At 43.5% G+C, this 15,932-nt stretch overlaps 2 protein-coding genes across 4 annotated transcripts; both read left to right on the top strand.

The window, feature by feature from the left end:
* Positions 1 to 1,017: 1,017 nt before the first annotated feature.
* LOC133019059 (interferon-induced transmembrane protein 3-like) lies at positions 1,018 to 3,759 on the top strand. Of its 2 annotated transcripts, none has more exons than XM_061085408.1 (4): positions 1,018 to 1,061; positions 2,014 to 2,061; positions 2,228 to 2,526; positions 3,214 to 3,759. In XM_061085408.1, exons 3-4 carry the CDS (start codon positions 2,230 to 2,232, stop codon positions 3,394 to 3,396), a joined length of 480 nt encoding a protein of 159 aa, XP_060941391.1. In that variant the 5' UTR covers positions 1,018 to 1,061; positions 2,014 to 2,061; positions 2,228 to 2,229; the 3' UTR covers positions 3,397 to 3,759. The 2 variants fall into 2 exon arrangements, with proteins under 2 accessions (XP_060941391.1, XP_060941392.1); XM_061085409.1 differs by having other exon boundaries at positions 2,014 to 2,106.
* Positions 3,760 to 12,685: 8,926 nt separating this feature from the next.
* LOC133019380 (interferon-induced transmembrane protein 1-like) lies at positions 12,686 to 15,690 on the top strand. 2 transcript variants are annotated; one of them, XM_061085837.1, is made up of 4 exons: positions 12,686 to 12,727; positions 13,912 to 13,959; positions 14,126 to 14,460; positions 15,156 to 15,690. In XM_061085837.1, exons 3-4 carry the CDS (start codon positions 14,128 to 14,130, stop codon positions 15,336 to 15,338), a joined length of 516 nt encoding a protein of 171 aa, XP_060941820.1. In that variant the 5' UTR covers positions 12,686 to 12,727; positions 13,912 to 13,959; positions 14,126 to 14,127; the 3' UTR covers positions 15,339 to 15,690. The 2 variants fall into 2 exon arrangements, with proteins under 2 accessions (XP_060941820.1, XP_060941821.1); XM_061085838.1 differs by having other exon boundaries at positions 13,912 to 14,004.
* Positions 15,691 to 15,932: the final 242 nt, after the last annotated feature.

Raw genomic sequence — 15,932 nt, 5'->3', positions numbered from 1 at the left:
CTCACTGTGGCTGTTAGCTGTTGGCCCACTGTGGCTGTTAGCTCACTGTTAGCTGTCAGCTCACTGTGGCTGTTAGCTGTTAGCTCACTGTGGCTGTTAGCTAACTGTGGCTGTTAGCTGTTGGCCCACTGTGGCTGTTAGCTCACTGTTAGCTGTCAGCTCACTGTGGCTGTTAGCTGTTAGCTCACTGTGGCTGTTAGCTGTTGGCCCACTGTGGCTGTTAGCTCACTGTTAGCTGTAAGCTCACTGTTAGCTGTTAGCTCACTGTTAGCTGTTGGCTAACTGTGGCTGTTCACAGCACTATTTGATCAAATCATTTGTAGTTTTGGTGAAATGACGTAGCGCCTGTAAAGCTAGTTCCTCTCTGTGTTCCAGCCGTCAGCAGCAGCTCAACAGTTCCATCCAGTTCAGTTCCACGCTGCAGCTCCAAAGTCGGGATTCTGCAGTGGAGAACATTTATCAGATTGAAGAAGGCGTCGCCAGAGGTGTGTACGAGTACTGCCCCTGAAGCGTGTGGCTCCGCCCACTGCCCTGCCTGGGGTCAGGTCCGTCCCTCACAGCATCAGAGACAGTGTGGACATGGACATTCCAGACCTCTGATGTCACACTGCTGGACATTAAGGAGAAGAATAGTAACAACCAGCGAGGCTCATGGGTAATGAGCGCCAGTTGTTGTCAGAGAGACGACATGTCACAACAGGTTTTCATGTATTTATCAGATTAATAATAAACATGTGTTTATCAGATGTGACTCGTATGATTTCTGTGGAACAATGACAGCAACTGGGACTCGACGACGTTCACTCTCCACACAGACCTGTTGGTTTGTAGTAAATCTGGTTATATATATATTCACTGATGGTCTTTATATACAGTCACTGATCATCTTATAAACAGTCTCTCATAGTCTGTATAAACAGAGCAGCTGTTGGCCGTTCCCAGTTGCTCTTCCTGTTTTTCCTGAAGATGATGATGATGATGATGATGATGAAGATGATGATGATGTAACGCTTCCTCGTCCTATCAGAGCAGCAGAGCAGAGTCTGATGTCGGTGGCTGAGGTAAGATCGTCTCTTCTTCTCTGCTTTAAACCCTGTTTAGTCTCTTAGTTCTTCGTGTTTCTTCTTCGTGTCTGAAAATGAAACTCAAACAAACTGTTTACATTGAACTTTGAACTTTTATTTAACAAAGTCAATAACAAGAGTCCGTCAGTTTGGTGTGTGTGCACGTGTGTGTGGGTGGATGTGCACGTGCATGTTCCTGTACTCATGTCTCTGTGGGGACCATTTTAAGCATAGACCCTACAGAGTGAAGACATTTTGAATGGTCCTCACTTTTATATGACTGTTTGATGGTTATGACTTGGTTCCAGGGTTAGAATCAGGTTTAGGTTTAGGTTAGGTTTAAACATTTAGTTGAGATGGTTAAGGTTAGGGGCTCAGGAATGTACTATGTAAGTGAGTGTCCCCAGTAAGATAGAAATACAAACGTACTGAGAGATGATCACGTGTAAGTCCATGGGGGGTCGGTTAGTTAGTAATTAGTAAATTAGTTAGTTAGTTTGTTAGTTAGTTAGTAATTAGTAAGTGAGTGAGTGAGTTAGTTAGTTAGTTAGTTAGTTAGTTAGTTAGTTAGTAATTAGTACGTTAGTTAGTTCGTTAGTTAGTAATTAGTAAGTTCGTTAGTTAGTTCGTTAGTTCGTTAGTTAGTTAGTTAGTTTATCAGATTTAGTTCGGTTATGGTTAAAAATGAGAAGCGGAGGTGGCTGAAGGTCGGTGGTTCGATCACAGTCTTCCCCATCTGTCTGCCGTAGTGTCCTTGGGCAAGACACTGAACCCCCAAATTGCCCCTGATAGAAAAAGTAATATCCATGGAGGCACAGTATGAATGTGAGTGTGAATGGAAAAGAACCTGTACTGTAAAGTGCTGTGAGTGTCATTAAGACTAGAAAGGATCTTTATATTACAGAGCATTCACCATAAAGTATTGGTCCGTTCCTCTCTGGTGTTTCAGGGTCTTTCATCCAGACGTGTGTGACTCTTCATCAACGGACGACAGCAGGTCAGACGTGAACGTTTGCTCCTTGTGGCTGCTCATGTTTTAAAGGTTTCAAATGTGACACTGGAGGAGGATCTAAAGGAGGATTTGTTGAATGCAGAACATGAAGTGAGTCTGAAAACTCTTCAGGACATTTTTTAACTTGTGTACTGTTTGTTCCATCTGACAGAAATGGATCCTGATGGTAAGAGACGTGAGGCTGTTCCACTGTATGAGGGGAAGTTTAATGGGTACCCTGAACAGCCGGGACAGTTCGGCCCTCCTGGACAGTTCGGCCCTCCTGGACAGTTCGGCCCTCCTGGACAGGGCGGACAGCCTGGACAGCCTGTTGGACCTGTAGTGGTTGACCATACCACAGTGCAGATCACCACTGAGCCCCCCCGGGACCACATCGTCTGGTCCATACTCAGTCTTTTCTACGCAAACATTTGTTGCCTCGGACTGGCAGCTCTCATCTGCTCGATCAAGGTGAGCTCATGTGTGACGTGTTCCATCATTCATGTCCCAGTCGACTGTATTTACAAAGCAAGTCCAAGTATCTTGCGTGCAAAATTGTCACACGTTAAAAAATATAACACAATCTCAAGTTGCGTCAAACACGTTGAAATACTGACTCCGAAATTAACTGGACCACAGAAATTAGTTTTCCTCTCCTCGATGTGTGGTGTCTGAGCTGGAAGCAAATCAAACTGGACGACTCAAAAAGACTTGGAATCCATCAGGACCATTTCTCAGCTCGTTGTTCAGAAGCAGAAATTGACTGCTCAGTATTGGACGGAGCCAATGTTTCCTTTTTCTTTTTCAGCAAGTGAGAGGACGACAAAATCCTCGTCGCTGCTCCACTTAGAACAAAAAGAATAATAAAACACATCAGACTCCCTGTGCAAGGTTTCAGTGTGAGAGGATTTTATTGGATGATGGTTTGAAATTGAAGAATACAGACTTGGTGTGAAAAGACCTTTACTGTGAGAGGTAACACAGACTGAGGCTCCACCCACACTGATACAGTTCAAATTAGAACCTCCTCCGTCCACACCAACAACACATGTTCACTGACTGAAATAAGAGGATCAGATTGAGATCAGTTCAGTTTTTGTAATTTTTATGTTTGATGATGAATCAACTTTGAACATGAAAATGCTTTGGTTCTTTCAGGCCAGAGACCGGAAGATGGCTGGAGATATGGTTGGTGCCCGACACCACGGCTCAACCGCCCGCACACTCAACATCGTCGTTGCATCTCTGGTTATCGTCTCCATCATCATTTCTATTATTCTCTTGATCTATCAACCATATAACTCAATGTACATCTACGGCTTTTGGGGCGGCAGGTTGTAAACGAGCTGAGTCGTCAGCTGCTGCTGCTACGTTCCTTTGATCTGTCACATTTTATACACATTTTATACCTTAAACATGTGAACACGACTGATTTGTGTTTGTGTGTCCAAACTGTTTCATTTGACAATAAAAGAGTTTCCTAACCCGTGTGATTTGATCAAATTGTTACAGAACATTTCAGACTTAAATCTGAAACAGGACGACAGCTACAAAAAGCTAAGAACAGTTATGAGAGAGCAGATTCAACGTTAATAAATCAGTGACAAGTGATTTAAAGCTGCCACAGACGCTCGTTCATTATTATTCAGGAAGTACCTTTTCAAAATAAAAGAAACCATTTCAAAATAAATGTATCAAAACTTTGATTTGTTGTGCCTTGTGTTTGCAGGGTATGAACAAAATAAACAGGGAAAATTAGCAATAATAAAACACAAAAAAAAAAAAAACCATTTACTTTAGTAATTGATACATATGAAGTACAGTTTAAGGCAAGGGGAGGTGATTGATAAAGTTTTCTTTAAAATACAAGTTAAGTCTTTCATTCTCACTTTCCACCTTAAAACTATGAAATTAACTGAACTATGAACTAGTTCAGAATTTAAATGGTGAACTATGAACGTGAACTATTCATGTTTACTTGTATGAACTGAATTTTGAACTAGTTCATGAGGTGTGAACTAGCTCAACACTGGTGGTAGATGCTGCATAGAGTGGATGATGGAGTCGATGTCACGAGAGCTAGAGAAGGATGATATTGCGAACAACCAACAAGCGGAAGCATCAAACTTTCTGCCAGTTGAGATTAAAGCAGATGAAGAAAACCCGTGGCCACATCTCAGCAAGATGTTTGTAGACTAGTGCTCTAAAGGTGGACCAAAGTTTAACCAAAGTTTAAATATACAGTGGGACAGCGACATTTAAACTTTTTATTTTAGCTGTCATGTGGTTCATGTCTTGACATGTCCTCCCAAAAGTTCTTAAATGTTGTGTTGACATGTTAAATGTTTGACATGTTTAATGTCATTGCACTTATATTTGTAAAGATTCTACTTTAATTAAAAATAACTGTTTTTGGATTGGATTTATGACCCCTTGTCCTTTTTTGCACTGTATAGGAGCGGCCCCCATCAAGTTGTTGGAAGTAACTAAGTAACTTTTACTTAAAGTACATTTTAAATGAATTACTTTTTACTTTTACTTGAGTAGATTTTTAGATGGGTACTTTTACTTGTACTTAAGTACAATTTCATCAAAGTAAAGGTACTTTTACTTGAGAACAATATTTCAGTACTTTTTACACCTCTGGTTAGCTGTTAGTTCACTGTGGCTGTTAGCTGTTGGCCCACTGTGGCTGTTAGCTCACTGTTGGCTGTTAGCTCACTGTTGGCTGTTAGCTCATTGTAGCTTTTAGCTCACTCTGGCTGTAAGCCGTCAGCTCACTGTTAGCTGTTAGCTCACTGTTAGCTTATTGTAGCTGTTAGGTCACTGTGTCTGTTAGGTCACTGTTAGCTTGTTGTAGCTTTTAGCTCACTGTACATGTCAGCTGTCAGGTGACTGTGGCTGTTGCTCATTGTGGCTGTTAGCTCACTGTACATGTCAGCTTACTGTTAGCTCATTGTTAGCTGTTAGCTCATTGTGGCTGTAAGCTGTTAGCTCACTGTGCATGTCAGCTCAGTGGTGGCTATAAGCTCATTGTAGCTGTTAGCTCAGCGTTAGCTGTTAGCTCATTGTAGCTGTTAGCTCACTGTGGCTGTTAGCTCACTGTTAGCTGTTAGCTCACTGTAGCTGTTAGCTCACTGTTAGCTGTTAGCTCAATGTGGCTGTTAGCTGACTGTAGCTGTTACCTCACTGTTAGCTGTTAGCTCACTGTTGCTGTTAGCTGTTAGCTCACTGTGGCTGTTAGCTCACTGTTAGCTGTCAGCTCACTGTGGCTGTTAGCTGTTAGCTCACTGTTAGCTGTTAGCTCACTGTGGCTGTTAGCTCACTGTTAGCTGTTAGCTCACTGTGGCTGTTAGCTCACTGTTAGCTGTTAGCTCACTGTGGCTGTTAGCTCACTGTTAGCTCATTGTGGCTGTTAGCTCACTGTTAGCTGTTAGCTCACTGTGGCTGTTAGCTCACTGTGGCTGTTAGCTGTTGGCCCACTGTGGCTGTTAGCTCACTGTTAGCTGTCAGCTCACTGTTAGCTGTTAGCTCACTGTTAGCTGTTAGCTCACTGTGGCTGTTCCCAGCACTATTTGATCAAATCATTTGTAGTTTTGGTGAAATGACGTAGCGCCTGTAAAGCTAGTTCCTCTCTGTGTTCCAGCCGTCAGCAGCAGCTCAACAGTTCCATCCAGTTCAGTTCCACGCTGCAGCTCCAAAGTCGGGATTCTGCAGTGGAGAACATTTATTATTACATTACATTACATTTCATTTAGCTGACGCTTTTATCCAAAGCGACTTACAATAAGTGCATTCAACCCTGAGGGTACAAACTAAGAACAACAAGAATCAAGACAGTAAAATTTCTTCGAAATAAAGCAAAACTACAGAGTGCTATAAGTAAGTGCCATTTTAGTGCTACCAAAGTGTTAGTTTTCAAAAGTGGTTAGTTTTTTTTTTTGTTTTTTTTTTATTGTTCAAGGTACAGTCGGAAGAGGTGTGTTTTTAGTTTTCGGCGAAAGATGTGTAAACTTTCAGATGTCCGGATGTCGAATGGGAGCTCATTCCACCATTTAGGAGCTAGGACAGCAAACAGTCGTGATGTTGATGAGTGTTTAGCAGTGAAGGAGGAACGAGTCGTTTAGCTGAAGCAGATCCCGAAGCAGAGAAGACCCCCGACATACAAATGGGTCCACTCAAACCAAATCAAGCCATATCAACCTTCCCCAATCTCAGGAGCAGAGGCCACCCCCACATCAGAAAGGGGGGAGGCAGCCCAACTCCTAGATGAAACCCACTGAACCACTCACAGCATCAATAGTTGCATGCGTTAAATTCAACCCGCCAGCATGCACTAGTAACAATTTTCATTCCATTTGCAATATTAACTAGGGTTTATTTGTTTCAGGATGATGCTCCTTTGGATCCTCGGCATATTCCTCAGTCCCAAAATGGTTCAACCGGTTCAGGTGGTTGAGCAAGGCCCGCCAACCGGGATTGTTCTCCAAAACACACCTGGACTCCTCATCACGCGTTGCGGACTTTACACTCAAAGAGTCTACGTCCGACTGGACCCCTGGGATGTGTATAGACATCACATCCGTAACCCCCCACAGCCGACTGAGGGGAGGTTAAGTGCGATCCAAACGCATGATACAGTGGGACATGCCAAGCAGACCACTAGGCATATGCTCGAGCAACTGCAAAAGTTGTTGGTCACTGAGAAAGACCTCAGTAACCAAAAGAGACCAAAAAGGTTCCTCGGGGCCCTAGTCCTTGCCGCGTCCGCTATCGGGTCACTGTTTTCTATTGGCCTATCAGCAGCCAACTCAATCAGCATCGGTGCGCTCCAAAGACATATGAGTGAACTAGACGACGAAATGCCAGAAATCCAACAGAGACTTAACCTCCAACAAAACCAGTTACAGGACCTGGGAAAAACACTCCAGGGCACTGTACTGGCTGTCAACCTCCATTCTGCTCTCCTAAACAATACCCTGCATGCCTTAGACACTCTGTCAATTATCGTGAGGGACGATATAACATATGTTCAAGTAGTTAAAGACTTAATGCAGGACCTCTTAAGAGAAGTTAGTTCCACTGTCAACAGCTTAAGTGCCGGTAGGATCCCCACCTATCTAGTGTCTTTAGATCTTGTTGAAAGAATCTTGCAGTCAGCTACCACTACGATCGTGCAGCCCTCTCAGGTACACCTGGCATTTAGTCTTGGCAGCGCAATCCCTATATCAGTTGATCCACAGAACCTCGAAATAGGATTCATTGTCAACCTACCTATCATTGAACAACAGAACGTGTACCACCTAAAGACCGTTCTCAATGTAGGATTCTGGCAGGGAAACACACATGTTAACCTTAAAACACCACCATTACTCGCCTACCATGACGAAAACCCCTCGCTCTATCTCATCCCAAATTTAAGTTTGTGCACAAAAACGAAGGACATACATTGGATTTGTCCTAGCACCCCCTTTATCAGGGATGTTACTAATTACCTCTGTGGTCTGCGAGCCAATGCTCCAGAACAAAAGTGCCAAGGCAGCATGTCCACCAGATCTGAGGAAACCCCTACAAGAGTAGAGCGAGCTGGTGACAAATGGTTGGTTAACACACCCGCCACTGAAGCCATAATGGCCTATGACCGTCATGATTCATCCACTAAACTAAGGCTGTTAAACCAGACGATGTTCTTGGTGGTTCCTCAAGGAGCCACTGTACATATTGGTGACATTGTCCTCCATCACCTCAACTCCGACAGACACGACGTGGAGATTGAGATCATGGACGCCTTTCAGGGTCACAACCTTACGATTGACACAACTATCCGACAACAGCTTATAGCTGAAGGAACCAAAGAGGTAAAGTTCAACGTTAGGTCAACTGGACTTACCACCGAATTTGGTAAAAACTTTCATCGGATGTCAACAATTACAGAACATCCCATTAGCATGATCGCGCTGGGACTGCTCCTTAGTGGATGGGTTATAACGATAGGTGTGGCTTTCCTTCTGCACCGATACATTCAGAAACTCCAAGCGAAATTGGACTCACTCCTTTTCGTTCCACAAAGAAAGGCTAAGAAAGCTCCCCGGTCTACCCAAGACATCCCACTTGTCTAAGAAAGTTTCTTTCTATCTCTTTGGCGCCGCTTTTCCTTTCCTTTCTTTTCATTTCACCTTTCGTATCAATTCATAGGTATGTTACAATTACTGCCGATAACATTGTGTGAAACTGAAATTGTGTGCTGTGTTTTAGAAATACTAGATACTCACTCTGTCAAGGTTATGCTTTCGTCTGCCCAGACATATATGCCCTCTCTCTGCCAAAGACACATCTCATGTAAAATGAACTGACTTTCACTGTTCCCACTTCACTCAAGGATTATCCCATGGATTATAATTGGACTGTAGACCCTTGTTTGCTCTGAAAACTGCGATCAACGTCCCACTCTCCAGACCAAAGGGGGGATGTTGGGGGCCTAACAGGAACAAAGGCCCCAGAACTGAGGCCTTGTGTGACATTCCGATCCATGTAACAGTATTTTGGAGGGAAAAGTTTGAGCTTCCCCAAACTACAGTGACCCCTGCTGTGTCTCTAGCCGCGCCTCAGATTTGATCTCTGACCCCCCTATTGGCCTGAGACCTTTAGCCCCGCCGGAGGGGGGGAGCCAGCTCACAGATACTATTTAACTTCCCACTCATCTCAAATCTTTCTTTCCAGTTCCAGATACAGTAGAACTACCATCTCAGCTTAGTTCTTAGTGTAGAGGACACAAAGGAAACACATCTTGCAGCTGTTTGACCTTTCTTAAGTTTTACTTCTAAAACTTTATCTTTTTGTAGTTCACTTTAGTCTAAAGCTACCCTTTTCTAATCCAGTTTAAGCTTAACTTATTCTTTTTTAGTACATCGGAAGCTTATTTTTCCTTATTTTTCCTTAAAGCTTTTAATTTGAACAAGCTTCTTTTTAAGTTGCTTTTATTTTGAAGAGAGCGCGGCAGAGAATCCCCTCACTCGCTGGCCGAGCTCAGAGACATTTCCCCCGCCATCTACGGACCATCCGGACACGGGTGTCCCTTCCTGCAGACGGGCACAGACTTTGCCAAGGAGAACGAAAAGCATCCTCTCCGTTTCGGCCCAGCGTCATCCCGCCGCCGTCGCCGCGGCTCCGTGATCATCTTCCTGAGGTCAGGAAATCATCCACTTCCTCCTTCCGGGATTCGCGCTACCCCGGTCGTGCACGAAACCCCGCGAAGCAACACGAAGTAAGAGACATATGTCTGGGCATAGTTTAGTTTTATACTTAGTGTGTCTTATTTGAATGTAACTTGATAGAAAGACCGCCGTGTCGATCTTATTGTGAAAAGCGCGCGGTGACGACCCGGCGCTTCCGGTTTGACTCGGCTCCCTTCAGGTCGGCCTCACTGAGTCGTGAATCTGTTAAAAAGACACCTCTCACGTAACTGGTTTGCCGGTTTCACTGTGAGATCGCCTCTGACGGCGTTTTTAAGATCATCTCCGATCTGTGTTACTACTTGCTCTCTCTCTCTCTCTCTCTCTCTCTCTCTCTCTGTTGTTCGCTCACATCCCCCGACATACACATCCTCACACACACACACACAGTCACCTTATACATAGTCATTCTGATATCTAGGCCCCTGAACGCACCTCGACGCCGTTCGGCTCTAAGGCTAAACAAAGACAAAGAACCCCATTTCTCCTCTCTCAGCCTTGTCTCACGAGTGTTTAAGTCAGCCATCTTTGACCATCTTGGCTCTAAGCCCTCGACGCCATTCGGCTAAAGCTAAGCTAAGATAAAGAATCCCTTTGTTCTCACTCGGCCTTTGTCTCCAGTGGGTTCAAGTCGGCCATCTTTGATCAGTCTGATTCTAAGCCACATGGTCCGGCGGCCATCGACTGTAATACACATCGAGGCCTGCCTCCATTCAGGACTCTAAACCTCTTAGGCGACTCCGCCATCTTGAGTTGTAGTTCTAGCTTATTACATCACCAATTCTGTAGTCAACCACCAGGGTTAAGCCGGCCCTCTTAAGACTCGTGAGTCATCGACCCCCCTTCTTCCTCTCTCTCTCCCAGACACACACACACACACACACACACTCACACACACACTCACACACACACATACACATACAAACACAGCTTTATCAGAAGTATTGCAGTGTGATATATTGTGATGAATGTGATGTGGCTGTATTGTGTATAGCGGATTGTGTTAAGTGAAGAATCATTTTGAACAACATTGACTTTTATAGCTTCTTTTTAATAAATCCTCTTTTATACTTAAAGTATTTGGATCTTGTGATTGTTTGTGCATGACATTGTGAACACAGTTGGATAACTATAGCCAGTGCTCGAACTCAAGCCTTCACTGTTAATTATATAATCCTTAATATCCAATATTGAGATTATCAATTTAACTTTATCAGATGAGACTGATATTTATAGACTAAGTTGCTGGTCCCTGTTTACCAGGGTGGTGCCCTCTTCGAGTATTAATATAGATAGTATTATTCTTAAATTGATAATTTTATTGTTTTGACTAATTATTTCATTATTCTTGGTTGATAACCTTAACATTGTTAATTGACAGCTTGTACTTTCTAATTGATAATTACTTGTTTTTCATTAATAGTTTGTTATTCATTGATTGATTATTCTTAAGTTTTCCATTGAGTATTTAATTATTCTTAATTGATAAACTTTATTATTCTCAAATTAGTGATTTAATAATTCTTAATTGTTAAACTTCCTTATTTACTCATTAATAGTTTTATTGTTATTTGATTACTGATCATCTTCAATTAATAATCTAATTATTTTTAGATAAATAATCTTTATTGTTTCAATAATCATATTCCATGATTATTGATAATTAGCCAACAACGAGTCACCCTTCTATTGCACAACATAGTGTTTTGAACCGGATGCGGGCAGCCACTGGTAGCCAGTGTAGGGAGCGGAGGAGCGGAGTAGTGCGAGTGAATTTAGGTTGGTTAAAAATCAGTCGAGCTGCTGCATTCTGGATGAGCTGCAAAGGTCGGATGGCAGTAGCAGGTAGACCTGCCAGGAGGGAGTTACAGTAGTCGAGGCGTGAGATGACCAGGGCCTGGACCAGAACCTGCACCGCCTTCTGAGTGAGAAGGGGGCGTATTCTCCGGATGTTGTACAGCATGAATCTACAGGACCGCGTTGTTGCAGAAATGTTGGCAGAAAGGGAGAGTTGGCAGTCGAGTGTCACACCCAGGTTCCTAGCGGTCTGAGTGGGGGTCAGCACGGAGTTGTCAAAGTTGATAGTCAGGTCATGGGTGGGAGAGTTTGTCCCTGGAAGGAAAAGTATTTCAGTCTTGTCAAGATTAATCTTCAGGTGGTGAGCGGTCATCCACTGAGAGATGTCAGTCAGACAGGCAGAGATTCGTGCTGCTACCTGTGTTTCTGATCGGGGAAAAGACAGGATTAGTTGGGTGTCATCAGCATAGCTATGGTAGGAAAAGCCATGTGAGTGAATGACAGAGCAGAGAGTGTTGGTGTACAAAGAAAAGAGGAGAGGACCCAGGACCGAACCTTGAGGGACCCCAGTAGTGAGAGGACAAGGTTCAGAAACAGATCCTCTCCAAGTTACCCGATAAGTGCGTTCGTTGAGGTAGGAAGAGAGCAGGGAGAGAGCAGAGCCTGAGATACCCAGGTCCTGAAGGGATGAGATCAGGATCTGGTGGTTCACTGTGTCAAATGCAGCAGAGAGGTCTAGAAGGATAAGGACAGAGGAGAGAGAATCTGCTCTAGCAGTGTGAAGCTACTCAGAGACAGCAAGGAGGGCAGTCTCAGTTGAGTGACCTGCCTTGAAACCAGACTGGCGAGGGTCAAGAAGATTATTGTGGTTCAGATAGGAGGAGAGTTGATTAAAGATTGCACGCTCGAGAGTTTTGGAAACAAAGGGAAGAAGAGAGACAGGTCTGTAGTTATTTACTGCAGACGGGTCGAGGGTGGGTTTCTTCAGGAGAGGATTTACTCTTGCCTCCTTCAGAGATTGAAGAAGGCGTCGCCAGAGGTGTGTACGAGTACTGCCCCTGAAGCGTGTGGCTCCGCCCACTGCCCTGCCTGGGGTCAGGTCCGTCCCTCACAGCATCAGAGACAGTGTGGACATGGACATTCCAGACCTCTGATGTCACACTGCTGGACATTTAGGAGAAGAATAGTAACAACCAGCGAGGCTCATGGGTAATGAGCGCCAGTTGTTGTCAGAGAGACGACATGTCACAACAGGTTTTCATGTATTTATCAGATTAATAATAAACGTTCGTTTATCAGATGTGACTCGTATGATTTCTGTGGAACAATGACAGCAACTGGGACACGACGACGTTCACTCTCCACACAGACCTGTTGGTTTGTAGTAAATCTGGTTATATATATATTCACTGATGGTCTTTATATACAGTCACTGATCATCTTATAAACAGTCTCTCATAGTCTGTATAAACAGAGCAGCTGTTGGCCGTTGCTAGTTTCGCTTCCTGTTTTTCTTGAAGATGATGATGATGATGATGATGATGATGATGATGATGATGATGATGATGATGACGATGATGATGATGTAACGCTCCCCTCGTCCTATCAGAGCAGCAGAGTAGAGTCTGATGTCGGTGGCTGAGGTAAGATCGTCTCTTCTTCTCTGCTTTAAACCCTGTTTAGTCTCTTAGTTCTTCGTGTTTCTTCTTCGTGTCTGAAAATGAATCTCAAACAAACTGTTTACATTGAACTTTGAACTTTTATTTAACAAAGTCAATAACAAGAGTCCGTCAGTTTGGTGTGTGTGCACGTGCATGTTCCTGTACTCATGTCTCTGTGGGGACCATTTTAAGCATAGACCCTACAGAGTGAGGACATTTTGAGTGGTCCTCACTTTTATTTGACTGTTTGATGGTTATGACTTGGTTCCAGGGTTAGAATCAGGTTTAGGTTTAGGTTAGGTTTAAACATTTAGTTGAGATGGTTAAGGTTAGGGGCTCAGGAATGTACTATGTAAATGAGTGTCCCCAGTAAGATAGAAATACAAACGTACTGAGAGATGATCACGTGCAGGATCACGATTAGTTAGTTCCTAAATGGTGGAATGAGCTCCCACTCGACATCCGGACATCTGAAAGTTTACACATCTTTCGCCGAAAACTAAAAACACACCTCTTCCGACTGTACCTTGAATAAAAAAAAATAAAAAAAAAAAAAAAACACTAACCACTTTTGAAAACTAACACTTTGGTAGCACTAAAATGGCACTTACTTATAGCACTCTGTAGTTTTGCTTTATTTCGAAGAAATTTTACTGTCTTGATTCTTGTTGTTCTTGGTTTGTACCCTCAGGGTTGAATGCACTTATTGTAAGTCGCTTTGGATAAAAGCGTCAGCTAAATGAAATGTAATGTAATGTAATGTAGTTAGTTAGTTAGTTAGTTAGTTAGTTAGTTAGTTAGTTAGTCAGTTAGTTAGTTAGTTAGTTAGTTAGTTAGTTAGTTAGTTAGTTAGTTAGTTAGTTAGTTAGTTTATCAGATTTTATTTCGGTTATGGTTAAAAATGAGAAGCGGTGGTGGCTGAAGGTCGGTGGTTCGATCACAGTCTTCCCCATCTGTCTGCCTTAGTGTCCTTGGGCAAGATACTGAACCCCCAAATTGCCCCTGATAGAAAAAGTAATATCCATGGAGGCACAGTATGAATGTGAGTGTGAATGGAAAAGAACCTGTACTGTAAAGTGCTGTGAGTGTCATTAAGACTAGAAAGGATCTTTATATTACAGAGCATTCACCATAAAGTATTGGTCCGTTCCTCTCTGGTGTTTCAGGGTCTTTCATCCAGACGTGTGTGACTCTTCATCAACGGACGACAGCAGGTCAGACGTGAACGTTTGCTCCTTGTGGCTGCTCATGTTTTAAAGGTTTCAAATGTGACACTGGAGGAGGATCTAAAGGAGGATTTGTTGAATGCAGAACATGAAGTGAGTCTGAAAACTCTTCAGGACATTTTTTAACTTGTGTACTGTTTGTTCTATCTGACAGAAATGGATCCTGATGGTAAGAGAGGTGAGGCTGTTCCACTGTATGAGGGGCAGTTTAATGGGTACCCTGAACAGCCGGGACAGTTCGGCCCTCCTGGACAGTTCGGCCCTCCTGGACAGTTCGGCCCTCCTGGACAGTTCGGCCCTCCTGGACAGTTCGGCCCTCCTGGACAGGGCGGACAGCCTGGACAGCCTGTTGGACCTGTAGTGGTTGACCATACCACAGTGCAGATCTCCACTGAGCCCCCCCGGGACCACATCGTCTGGTCCATACTCAGTCTTTTCTACGCAAACATTTGTTGCCTCGGACTGGCAGCTCTCATCTGCTCGATCAAGGTGAGCTCATGTGTGACGTGTTCCATCATTCATGTCCCAGTCGACTGTATTTACAAAGCAAGTCCAAGTATTTCGCGTGCAAAATTGTCACACGTTAAAAAATATAACACAATCTCAATTTGCGTCAAACACGTTGAAATACTGACTCCGAAATCAACTGGACCACAGAAATTAGTTTTCCTCTCCTCGATGTGTGGTGTCTGAGCTGGAAGCAAATCAAACTGGACGACTCAAAAAGACTTGGAAACCATCAGGACCATTTCTCAGCTCGTTGTTCAGAAGCAGAAATTGACTGCTCAGAATTGGACGGAGCCAATGTTTCCTTTTTCTTTTTCAGCAAGTGAGAGGACGACAAAATCCTCGTCGCTGCTCGACTTAGAACAAAAAGAATAATAAAACACATCAGACTCCCTGTGCAAGGTTTCAGTGTGAGAGGATTTTATTGGATGATGGTTTGAAATTGAAGAATACAGACTTGGTGTGAAAAGACCTTTACTGTGAGAGGTAACACAGACTGAGGCTCCACCCACACTGATACAGTTCAAATTAGAACCTCCTCCGTCCACACCAACACACCAACAACACATGTTCACTGACTGAAATAAGAGGATCAGATTGAGATCAGTTCAGTTTTTGTAATTTTTAAGTTTGATGATGAATCAACTTTGAACATGAAAATGCTTTGGTTCTTTCAGGCCAGAGACCGGAAGATGGCTGGAGATATGGTTGGTGCCCGACACCACGGCTCCACCGCCCGCACACTCAACATCGTCGTTGCATCTCTGGTTATCGTCTGCATCATCATTTCTATTATTCTCTTGATCGATGAACCATATGACTCACTGTACATCTACGACTTTTGGGGCGGCAGCTTGTAAACGAGCTGAGTCGTCAGCTGCTGCCGCTACGTTCCTTTGATCTGTCACATTTTATACCTTAAACATGTGAACACGACTGATTTGTGTTTGTGTGTCCAAACTGTTTCATTTGACAATAAAAGAGTTTCCTAACTCGTGTGATTTGATCAAATTGTTACAGAACATTTCAGACTTAAATCTGAAACAGGACGACAGCTACAAAAAGCTAAGAACAGTTATGAGAGAGCAGATTCAACGTTAATAAATCAGTGACAAGTGATTTAAAGCTGCCACAGACGCTCGTTCATTATTATTCAGGAAGTACCTTTTCAAAATAAAAGAAACCATTTCAAAATAAATGTATCAAAACTTTGATTTGTTGTGCCTTTTGTTTGCAGGGTATGAACAAAATAAACAGGGAAAATTAGCAATAATAAAACACAACCAGATCTAGATGTGTCCATTACGCACGACAAGCGCTAGGGAGCGATCGAGATGGACGGCCTCACGCAGGAGGCTGCTCCGATTGGACGGCCGCGGTGGCTGTTTAACTCGTTTAGCCAATCAGGGAGCTTGCTGTGTCACACCTCCCGACGCTGTACTGGGAAAGCCCGC

Source organism: Limanda limanda, chromosome 14, assembly GCF_963576545.1.
Source record: "Limanda limanda chromosome 14, fLimLim1.1, whole genome shotgun sequence".
In the NCBI taxonomy this organism is placed as follows: domain Eukaryota; kingdom Metazoa; phylum Chordata; class Actinopteri; order Pleuronectiformes; family Pleuronectidae; genus Limanda; species Limanda limanda.
The sequence above is the reverse complement of the archived record's forward strand: the minus strand, read 5'-3'. Positions and strand labels throughout refer to the sequence as shown.